Below are 11917 nucleotides of genomic sequence, written 5' to 3'. Positions count from 1 at the left end.
AAAAATGGCATGGTATTGGCACCAAAATAGACATGTATTACAATGGTACAGAAGACACAGGGACAAAACCAAATAAATAGGGATATCTCATACTAAAAAAAGGCACCAAAACACACATTGAAAAAAGACAGCCTATTAAACAAACGGCGCTGGAAAAAATGGAAAATCTTATGTTGCAAAATGAAATCAAGCTCTGTCTTTAACCCTGTGGAAAAATCAACTCAAAGGTGATTAAAGATGTAGACACAACAACAGAGACAATCTACTTAATAGGAGAAAAAGTCACACCAAATCTATACCATGTCAGCTTAGAAACTGACCTCATTAACAAGACTTGTAAGAATCAAGAAACAATAAATGGGATGGACTCAAAATAAAAATCTCAGTAAGGGAAACAATAACATGAACAAAGGGCCTACAGAATTAGAGCAAATCTTTACCATATAAACCTTAGATAAAGCAGTAATAAAACAGATATATAAAGAACTCAAAAACTTAACATCAAAAAAGCAAATAACCCATTCAATAAATGGGTAATGAACTGAACCAACACTTCACAGAAGAAAAACTACAAATGATCAACTAACATATGAAAAAATGTTTCATTATCTCTAGCAATTAGAGAAATTACAGCACAAAACTATTCAAAGATTATATTCCACTTCTATTAAAATGAGAATTATCAAGAATAAAAGCAACAATAAGTTTTGGCGATGATGCCAAAGGACACTTATACCTTGCTGGTGGGACTGAAAATTCATTTAACAATTCTTGAAATTTTAATTGAAATTTCTTATAAAATTCTGAATGAAACCACCATTTGACCCAGTTATCCCACTCCTTGGTTTACACTCTAAGAACTCGAAACCAGCATACTACAGTGACTGCGCCACATCAATCTTTATAGCAGCTCAGTTTACAATAGCTAACCTAAATACCCTTCAACAGATGCATGGAAAAAGAAAATTTAGTATATGCAGACAAAGGAATGTTATTAAGACTTTAAGAAAATTGAAATTATGGCATTTGCTATTAAATGGATGGAACTAGAGAATACCACAATAAGTGAAATAAGCAAAACCCCCCAAAAAAGTTTAAATGTTTTCTCTGATAGGCAAATGCTGATCCATAATGTGGGGGAATAAAGTCCTCTGATGGTACAGAAGGGAGTGAGGGAAAAGAAATCAGTGTTGAGAGGGGATGGACAGTGAAATGATTTCAACATTTTTACCCTGTATGCATGCACTATTACACACCCTTTGTGTCTGCAACATTTTTAGCCCATGGAATGAGAATTGATGCTCCTTTTCTGTACAATTTGTCTGAATGCATTCTACTGTCATTATAACTAATTGGAAACAAATAAAACTAATCTTTAACAAATAGATGTTTGCCACATTCTTTTTATTTATAGACCTTTTTTCCAGTATGATTTATCTGCTAGTAAGAAATGCACACTTTTTCATTAAAAGTTTTGTCATAGTTTTGCATTTGTAGGGTTTCTCTCCAGTATGATTTCCCTGTTGGTGAATTTGGCATTCTTTTTTATTAAAACTTACACCACAGTCTGCACATTCTTAAAGTTTCTCACCAGTATGAATTTACTGGTATTGAATAAGGTATGATGGTCAAATAAGGGCTTTGTCATATTCTGTAAATTTGTAGGGTTTGTCTCAACTATGAATTGCATGGTGTCGAATAAGTCTTGATTGTGCATTAAAAGCTTTGCCACATTCTTTACATTGATATGGTTTCTCTCCAGTATGAATTCTCTGGTGTCGAGTAAGGTGTGAATTCTGATTAAAGGCTTTGCCACATTCTTTACATTCATAGGGCTTCTCTCCAGTATGAATTCTCTGGTGGAGAATAAGGGTTGATTTTACAATAAAAGCTTTGCCACATTCTTTACACTTGTATGGCTTTTCTCCAGTATGAATTCTCTGATGTTGAGTAAGGTGTGAACTCTGATTAAAAGCTTTGCCACATTCTTTACATTTGTGTGGCTTTTCTCCAGTATGAATTCTCTGGTGTTCAGTAAGGTGTGACCTCCAATTAAAAGCTTTGCCACATTCTTTACATTTGTGTGGCTTTTCTCCAGTATGAATTCTCTGGTGTTCAGTAAGGCGTGACCTCCGATTAAAAGCTTTGCCACATTCTTTACACTTGTATGGCTTCTCTCCAGTATGAATTCTCTCGTGATGAGTGAGGCTTGACCTCCAATTAAAAGCTTTGCCACATTCTTTACATTGGTAGTGCTTCTCTCCAGTATGAACCATCTGATGGCAAATGAGGCTTGATTTTCTACAGAAAGGTTTGTTGCATATTGTACACTTATAGGGCTTCTCTCCAGTATGAATTCTCTGGTGGCGAATCAGGTTTGATTTTTCATTAAAACCTTTGTTGCATACTACACATTTGTAAGGCTTCTCTTCAGTATGAATTCTCTGGTGATGAACAAGGCTTGATTTAGCATTAAAATCTTTGCCACATTCTTTACGTTTATATGGCTTCTCTCCAGTATGAATTCTCTTAAGGCCAATAAGGTTTGATTTTTTATGAAAATGTTTGTTGCATGTTGTACAGTTGTAGGGTTTCTCTCCAGTATGAATTATCTGGTGTTGAGTAAGGTATGACTTTTTAAGAAAAACTCTGTTGCACTCTGTACATTTGTAAGGCTTCTCTCCTGTATGAATTCTTAGATGGTGACTAAGGCTTGATTTTGCATTAAAAGTTTTGTCACATTCTTTAAATTGGCAGAGCTTCTCCCCAATATGAATTCTCTGGTGTTGAGTAAGGTGGGACCTGCAATTAAAATTTTTGCCACATTCTTTACATTGATAGGGTTTCTCTCCCAGAAGAATACTCCGATGGCAAATAAGGTGTAATTTTTCATTAAAACCTTTGTCATATGCTATACATTTGTAGCACTTCTCTACAGTATAAATTCTCTGCCAGTGAACTAGGTCTGATTTCTGATAATATGATTTGTGGTGTTCACTCTCACTTAAAGTTTTCCATAATGTCCTCTGTTGTGAATTGTCAAGGTCACAATTTCCATATTTTAAATTAATCACTTTTTGAAATATATGTCTTATGCCCTGGTCTGGTGAAAATTCTTGGGTATCTTGACATGTCATTGCTGAAACGAATGAAAATTTCACAAAAATTACTTAGTAGACTTGGATAAATATATCTTACATGCATAACAGAAAATTATAGCAATGTTAACAATGTCAGAACATCAGCAAGTGTAGCAGATTAGTAAATCCAAGGCCATCATTACTACAGAAACATATGTTACATAAAATGTACCTACACAATTATGTTGTTAAAATTACCCAAATTATTGTAGAAAGCACTGCATCCAAGATGAGAACATTACTAGGAATAGCAATATAGTAGATAAAGGAATATATGTTTTATCTACCATAGTATTTCCTCCTCTCTTAAATGTCATTGGGCAATTAGGAAAAAAAAATCTATAAGCTAACACCACTCTCAGTAAAATAAACAAAATATAAAACATACACAAACATTTCTGACTTATTTGAGGACTGTGTGAAAACTGGTTTCTGTCTCCCAAGACACAGAGATCTGAAAGTAAAAGGTAGATTTTGAATGCTAAAACAATGGATATTCAACAAGTTTAAAGAGGGTAGGGAATCTGAAGAAAAAATATTTTAAAAAATTTTAATGAGAAAAACATATACATGTCTAGAAGATTATGCAAAAAAAAAAGAAAAACAATTTCAAGAGGCATTAAAAGCCTTGCAGAGCCTACATCAATATTACTTGGATAAGCCAACACATGGAAATCAAGACTAATAAAATTTTTTTGATATTTGTTATTTGTTGATTTTTTATTTACAAATTCAATTTTATATATTTACTAATAATATAATTGTATTATAATGTATTTATACAAGGTGAAATGACATGTAATATTAGTAATAAAAGTACTATTTTGTATAATTATCAGTTTTGTGCTTACAAATATTACATTTATTCCATTAGTATTTATCAAGAACATATTACATAACAGTCACCATGTGGTACAGCAAAATTGTTGATCACAATTTGCCTACTGAAATAAAAATTTGTAGACACTAAGTAACAATATAAAAACACTTCACAAAACACAGTACCTGGTGACCACAATTACACTCTGAATTTCTTTCACATGTGAATCAGATGCTCCTGTAACTGACTTTTTTATCTACTGTATTGCACATAACTCAAAGTCCTGCATATTAATCCTATATCACTTTAAATGTCAATATATTTTGTTTTACAGCAAAATGTTAATAGCATATAAATACCATGTTTTTAATCATATAATCATTGGTGGGTACATAGGTTTATTTGATAAATTGAATATTGATAGCCATGCTTTTTGCACTGAACACAATACTGAGGCTATGTGTTCAACATTCTGTTTTAATTTCCTATGGATATATATTTAGACTGATATTTCTGAATCATGATGCCATTCTACTTTGTTTTTTTTTTTAAATGTGATGCTTAGGATTAAACCCAAGGGTGCTATAACACAGAACTATAACAAAAGTCATTTTAAACTTGTTTGGGACACATTGTTTCTAAATTCCTGTGACTTGTCTCAAACTTGAAATCCTTTTGCATGGCCTCAAAATTAGCTGACATTTCAAATATGTAGTTTGAAACTGTACATGACTTTTCTTATTTATTTAAAATCTTCCATACTGTTTTCCCAAATGACTCTATAATCAAGTCTTGACTGTTTTTTTTTATGGACAAATCAATTTAAAAAGTGAAGCATGTAAAGGAAAAGGAAATCGGGTCTAAATTAAAGTAATGAACCAAAATATTAGGAATGGAACATTAGATAAGTGAGAGTTATGAACTACCCAAAGAATGATGAATAATGATTCCATGGAAGTTTGGTGAGTCAAATTCAAAGAAAAATTGTTAATATGAATAAGGAGAAATTCAGTACATGAAGACATCCTTAAGAAAAATTGTCTGAGGCAGGAAAGGTGTGTGAATCTGTAATACTACCAACATAGGGGAAGATGAGTAAAGAGGACCCTAAGTTCAAAGCCAGTCTTAGCAACTTCGTGAGATTCTGTGAAAAATTAAAAACCTGCATAATATATAGGGGGAAGTGACAATAAAAATATGTAAAGGGAAGTGTGAGAAAAATCAAAGCATGCCACTATGAAAAGCAATGAACCATATGTTAAATCATTGAGAAAATTAGGGGAAAAAAATAAGAAATATAGAAAGCAACTTACAAAATACGAGTAGTGAGTTCTTCATTTTTCAAACTGTATTTGATTATTAATGCATTATTATAAAACAAATCAAAAAACAAAACAACAAAATTGAATCTAAAAGAAGGAACTGCCTTCTTAGTTCTGGCAGAGAAAGAGTGGCAAGACATGGAGCATGACCTGCTCTAGGAGCCTTCTATGGTCCTCCAGCCCAGGCTGCTGGGTAAGATGCAGGTCCCAGGGAAAGGTCAGTCTCCGCCCTGCAGAGTCCCAGAACTCCCGGTGTGACTGCCCAATGGTTGGCCTAGGCTGTGAAGCACTGGGAGCTGTGCCTGCATGACCTGACAGTCGCACTGACCTTTCTGACCCAGACCCAGGAATCCTTGGCTGTCATGTCTCCTGGCCCAATACTGTCCATCCGAGCCAAAGCCTGCACTGAAAAAATGGTACCACTGGGTGGTGGGAGCATGGAATTTCAAGAATAACTGTGGCCAACCAAAAGTGCTGAGTCCAGCAGGAGGGCAAATGGATGACATAAAGTTTGTCCAATCAGCACAGACTGGGGCCCTCTGTGTCCACTATGTGCAGGCTCCATTCAATGACACCTTGTCCTGAGTAGGCAAACAAAAATCTTGTCCATCCCAGAAGGTGAGTGAGGATGTGGAGCATGACGGGTGGAACAGTGAACACCTCTGGACAGCTGTGGTTTGTTCTACAAAGAGAGAAACTGCAGGTTTACAAACTCTATGATCTATTGGAAAGGCCCAACACGCTTCAGGAAGATTTACTCGGCATTTGTAGAAGGCCTGTGTATGTATTATAAAAAAGCTGCTCTCAACTTGCCCCCAACCTATTAAACCTTTTGCTGCATCTGCATTCTAAATTTTAAAGAGGTTACTGATATATGTTGCAGCTAGAATATAATGTTACGTAAATACCTGTGTTTTTTAAAAAGTCAGAAAAGCCCTCTGGGAGTTATTTTGAAAGGAATTGTTAGACCACCTCTAGGAGTGACATTGTACACATCGTTTCAGGGGTAAGAGGACATGAAGAAGACTTTGAGCATGAGAAGGGTGGATCCTGGGCCAGGATGGTTATGTATAAAAGACATTTACCATATTATAACCATTTCTTGGTGTGTGCATTTTACTCCTCATTCCTGTATATATATATGAAAGTGTTTTTTTTAGAAATATCAACATTTTAGAAACACTAATTTTAAAAGTAGAAACAGTAAAATATAAAACATTTATTAAATTAATTTTAAAATTCTACGAAATGTTTTATGGAGGATAATAACCAAAATCCCTGTTGAGTAATAAGCATTGTACGCTGGTTCTGTGGAGCACCATGGCAGTGTGCTTACAATGAGGCAAAAGTAACTATTGTTACTATGTGTATGGGCTTTGTTTTATATTGCTCTTTATATAGCGTATATAAAGGACAAATGAGTCCTAGTCTACATGTACCTTTTTTAGATGTTAAAGAGGTTTCCACTGTATGACAAAGGTAGAATCAGTAAACAAAATTTTATATGTTGTGTTAAAAACTTTAGGAAGAATTTTCTCTTAAAATTGGAGCATTATAGCACACTGGGTTGGTGAAGGACAAGAATGCTCATATTTTAAAGATATCTTTAAATTAGAACTATTGTTAAATGTGTGCACTTCCTTTAAGAGTGAATGTACACAGTAGACAAATTGAGTTTTAATTGAAATCTCTAGTCTGTCTAGATGTTTAGAAGTCCTGGTGAATGTTAAATGTAGAGTTAGTAAAATATAAACTCATAAGTCTGTATGTTCTCTCTGATATGTGAGGCTAACACACAATAATGTGGGGGAGTATAGAATAAAATTTAATTGGATTAGATAAAGTGGAATTAAAGGAAGCAAATGGATATGGGTATAAGAAAGGCAATAGACCGAAAAAGACATAACTCTACTATGTTCACATATGAACACATAAGCAGTGTAACTCCACATTGCATAAAACCCCAAACATGGGCGAAGTTATACTCCGAGTACAACTTTATACTTTATGTATAAAAAGAACAAATTAAAATTTAAAACAGGAAAATAATAAATCTAAAAGAAATACAAACATACACAATCAACTTGGAACTCTATATCTAAGAAAACATGTAGAATGAAAGCAAAAGATTAGAAGAGTGTTACATAAAAATGTGGCCAAAAGAAAGCTTGCGTGGCCAAATTAGGATATAGGAAAGAGTTTAAAAAAGAAGTTACATGAGATAAAATATATTTTAAATTTATCAAAAAAGTTTTGAAAAGAGGCAAAGTAGAATATTATATGAAGATAAAAAGGAGCTTTCCCTACAATACTTAATAAGAATATAGTTTCAACTCACATCAAACTTTCAAGAAATAAAAAGTTAAGATTGACAAACTAATGAAATAGAAAGCAACACTTTAACACTAGGGGAAATCAATCCATACGTGCTGTAAAGGAAGTCAAACAAAATGGTAATCAAACAACAGAAGATTATGAAAATAATTTAAACATATTTGACTTATATACTAATTATTCTCAATAGCATATGAAATATTAAACTGAATCAACCAATAGGAAAGGAAAAGACTAAAGGTTAATAAGTATGTAAATATTAAAATTATTTTGTGATCATAATAGAATAAAGTTAAAAATAAAAAAGTGGAAAGGATATTCAAAAATCCACACATAGGTGTCAACTGATTGAAGAGGGTTGAATATCATCATTTTCCAGAATGGAAAGATTACAGTAAAAGACCTTTGTACTCCTCAAAGATATCTGGAGACTCCATGTAAATCTCTGTTATTTTTTTGCAGTGACAGAAAACAACTTATTCTAGAAATTTTACAGAATCTCAGTTTTATGGATATATCAAAAATATTCAAAATAGAAACAAAATAGGGAGAAAGTTGTTTCATGATTTAAAAACATTAAACACTACAATATTCAATTGGCAATAGTGACATCAATTAAGACAGAAGGACATAGTGAATTCTGACTTTAACAAGTTCTTGCATATATAGCAAATAAGACATTTGAACACCAAAGTTTGTTATGGTATTATTCAACAGAGCTACCATGGGGAAGCAAAACAAATATTCCTTGAAATGAGTCAATGGAGGAATTTGGAATACAGAAACTATATAATATTTTTCAAGTTAAAAATGTAATACATTTTTACAAAATCTATAATCAGGATAAATTCTCAGTACATTGTGATAACTGAAATATGTCACACAAAGAAAAATATAGCAGATCTCTACTTGTATAAGACACCAAAAAACAAATACACAAAAAATCTTTCTGAACAGAAATGAGAAGGACATTATTGATGAGAGAAGACAAAAATGAGTGCTTGTTTACATGGGAATTGATTTATTGACTTTTGAGATGTAAACCTTCTTCAGATATATTACATCACAATTTGAATTAGCATTGCTGAACGGTATATGTGATATGTTAGGAAGATAAAGCATTGTTTTTTGATTTGGATCACAATTAAAATTTCAAAAACATAAAAATAAAAACAATTATAAAATGCTTGAAAGTTAAATTTAAAATGCTATGGTCTTTATCCTATAAATAAGAACAAATTAATGAATATATAGATAAAGAGCATGCATATAATCCAGCATTATTAGTGTAATTCTGAGGCAGGAAATTTATACTCTCAAGACCATCCTCAATAACTTCATGAGATAGAAAGGGGTTGGGGTGTAGCACATTAATAGAGTCCCCCTGGATTCTATCCATATTACATTAACTATGGAAAATATACATTACTCTGTACATAGGCAGGATAAAAATAAATAAAATATAAAACTCATTTCAAAAGGTGTAATATTTATAGAAACAAGGTAAAGCACATAAAATTTTTTGGCAATAGAAACAAAAATCATGCATATATTAATTTCAATATTGTACGAACTCCTGAAGTAATAGAAATTGTCATATATTCATAAAATATAGCCAAAAATAAACCACTAATATGTGAAGGGAGAAAACCTATTCTACAACATAAAACCTACCCTATAAAATGAAAGAAAAGGGGAAAGGAAAATTTAACCAACAATTTATATATAACAATAAATATATTATTTACAAACAGTTTTATATAACTACAAATTGCAACTATCACTATGGACCAAAAAAAGATGATTTATTGTGAATCTTGACTTTCATTTCACAGAAAATCCTTTACAAGTATTTATAAAGAGCATATATAAGGTAATTTTAATGAATAAATATATAAATAATGTTAAAGAGATTTAGGATATTAATTTTTTGCAACGGTTTGACCTAGAATTCTCCAAAAATGTGCACAAACCACATGGAGACCCACAAATAACAGTAGATCTCTCTTTTTTTTTTTTTTTCTAATGCTGGGGATGGAACCCATGGCCTTGTGCTTATAAGGCAAGCACTCTACCCACTGAGCTGTCTATCGCCCCGCCCCCCAGAAGATCTTTTAGATCATGCTGACACTCACTGGCAAAGGGGAGTTTGGTTGGTTAATTTAAATGAACCTGGGACATCACTGGAGACAGACAGAAGATTTTTAAAAATTCGAAAACTTGATAAATATAGGGCAGGACATGTTCAATGACAGCAAGAGAAATCAACCTAAGCTTCTGAAAAATCTTTTCCGCTAGGTAACTTCTCCATAACATTTTTTTTTTTTTTTTTTTTTTTTTTGGTGGTGCTGGAGATGGAAACCAGGGCCTTGTGCTTGCAAGGTCTCCATAACATTTTGAAGTTTGAATTCCTCCTTGATCTTTGGGCCTCTCAACTGTGTCTTCTGCTGTGTCAGGCCATAATATTTTATATCACTGAGTTACTCTCAGTACCACTTTTCTAAAGTGAAAGATATATAACCTCCCAAGAAAGGGAGAGATTAAAGATGAAAAGGAAAGTCTTTAACATTTTATCTGTACCAGAAAATGTTCTTTTATTTCCTGAAAGCACAAATCTGAAACACATTCTTTTTTTTTTTTTTTTTTTTTTTTTTTTTTTTGTGGTACTGGGGATCAAACTCAGGGCCTTGTGCTTGCAAGGCAAGCACTTTACCAGCTGAGCTATCTCCCCAGCCCTGAAACACATTCTTATAGAGAAGTTCCCAGAAGGTATTCTGCAAGTGAAGAAAATTAAATCATCATAATTAATTAAAAATTATGAAGGGGAATTATGCTTACTCAGGAAGACCAAGTTTCTGTAATTCTCGAGCATTACATCTCGATATAAGTTCTGTTGAGCTGGCTGAAGGCATGCCCACTCCTCTTCAGTGAAATCAATGGCCACATCTCTGAATGTCAACAGATCCTGAAATAAGAGGTATATAAATACTACACTGAATACTTGATCATTCACAGAGTTTTTAACTTAATAGAAGTTGCAATGAGAGTAGACTCCCATGGAGGTGATGACTTTATTTATTAATATACTATTATATACAGTGATATTCTAATATACCTCTGAAGAAAAACAGACATACGTCCAAAAGGAGTATGATAATTTCACTTTTATGAAATAAGGATAAAACTCAGGCATCAACATAAAAATATACACTTTGTAATTTTATATATCATGAACTAAATTGTACATATCCTTCACATGAGAAAGTTATGGTAATTAATAAAGGGAATCCTCAGATATAATTGCACAACCATGAACCAGAGATTTACTGAATTGAAAAATGTGATTCAACAGTTTTACAATGGACCAATTTTCTGAAAATGTAGCAATTTCTCTAAGATATTCCAGGACCGGTAGGATTAGAGAAACTTTTTGAATGTCAATGAGGTTGACTACTTAAAGGAAACATTAGTGAATTTGAGTTCAAATATTTATGGTATTTATGCATGTTATTAAAATATCAAATAGCATCAGCAATCCCATTTGTATATTTTGTACTTTTTGTCAAATTTAAACTTATTTTAATATATAAAATAAAAATTATATAAATTTATGCAATAAAGTTTTGATGCCTGTATACATTGGATTAGGTTTATAACAGGATAATCATCTAGCTCTTCAAACAATTGTCATTTTTACTTAACTTTATTGGTTCTTCTTAGTTCTACATGACAGTAGAAACCATTTTCATGAACTTATACAAACATTGGAAATATGTTATTCTAATTACAATAACAAATGTCTTGTGGGTGGGCACAATGGTGGAACTCACTTAGGTATTTTTATATATAGAGACAGGAAAACTATGTTAGATTCATTCTACTGTTTCCTATTCCTCTTCTTCTCCTTCTTTTTTTCACCATTGTTTAATCTTATGAACTTTTCTTACCCTCACACACTTCATGTGGTTTAGATTTCACATATCAGCAAAAAATTCAATCTTTGGATACAGGAATTGGTTTATTTCACTTAGTATAATACTCTCCAAATTTATCCATTTACTGGCAAAGTCATGAAGTCATTCTTTTTTTCTGGTTGAATAAAAATGCATTATGTATATACACCCCTGTTTATCCATTCATTTGTTGACGAGCACTTAGGTTGGTTTCATAACCTAGATATTTTAAATTGTGGTGCTATAAATATTAATTTAACTGTTTCACTCTAGTATGCTTATTTTAATGTCTATGGGTAAATAATGAGGATTGGATTCACTGGGTTTAAGGTGTGACCATTCTTTGAA

General features: G+C 32.5%; 1 protein-coding gene across 1 annotated transcript; it reads right to left on the bottom strand.

The window, feature by feature from the left end:
• Window positions 1-1398: 1398 nt before the first annotated feature.
• On the bottom strand, window positions 1399-10700 carry LOC124975252 (zinc finger protein OZF-like). Its single transcript, XM_047538055.1, has 3 exons — window positions 10455-10700; window positions 3529-3594; window positions 1399-3139 (listed from the first exon to the last, which is right to left on the bottom strand). Exons 1-3 carry the CDS (start codon window positions 10486-10488, stop codon window positions 1674-1676), a joined length of 1566 nt encoding a protein of 521 aa, XP_047394011.1. The 5' UTR covers window positions 10489-10700; the 3' UTR covers window positions 1399-1673.
• Between the last annotated feature and the right edge of the window lie 1217 nt (window positions 10701-11917).

The sequence above is a fragment of the Sciurus carolinensis genome, unplaced genomic scaffold (assembly GCF_902686445.1).
Source record: "Sciurus carolinensis unplaced genomic scaffold, mSciCar1.2, whole genome shotgun sequence".
NCBI classification, from domain to species: domain Eukaryota; kingdom Metazoa; phylum Chordata; class Mammalia; order Rodentia; family Sciuridae; genus Sciurus; species Sciurus carolinensis.
Note: the sequence above shows the minus strand (reverse complement) of the source record. Positions and strands in the feature narration are given on the sequence as shown.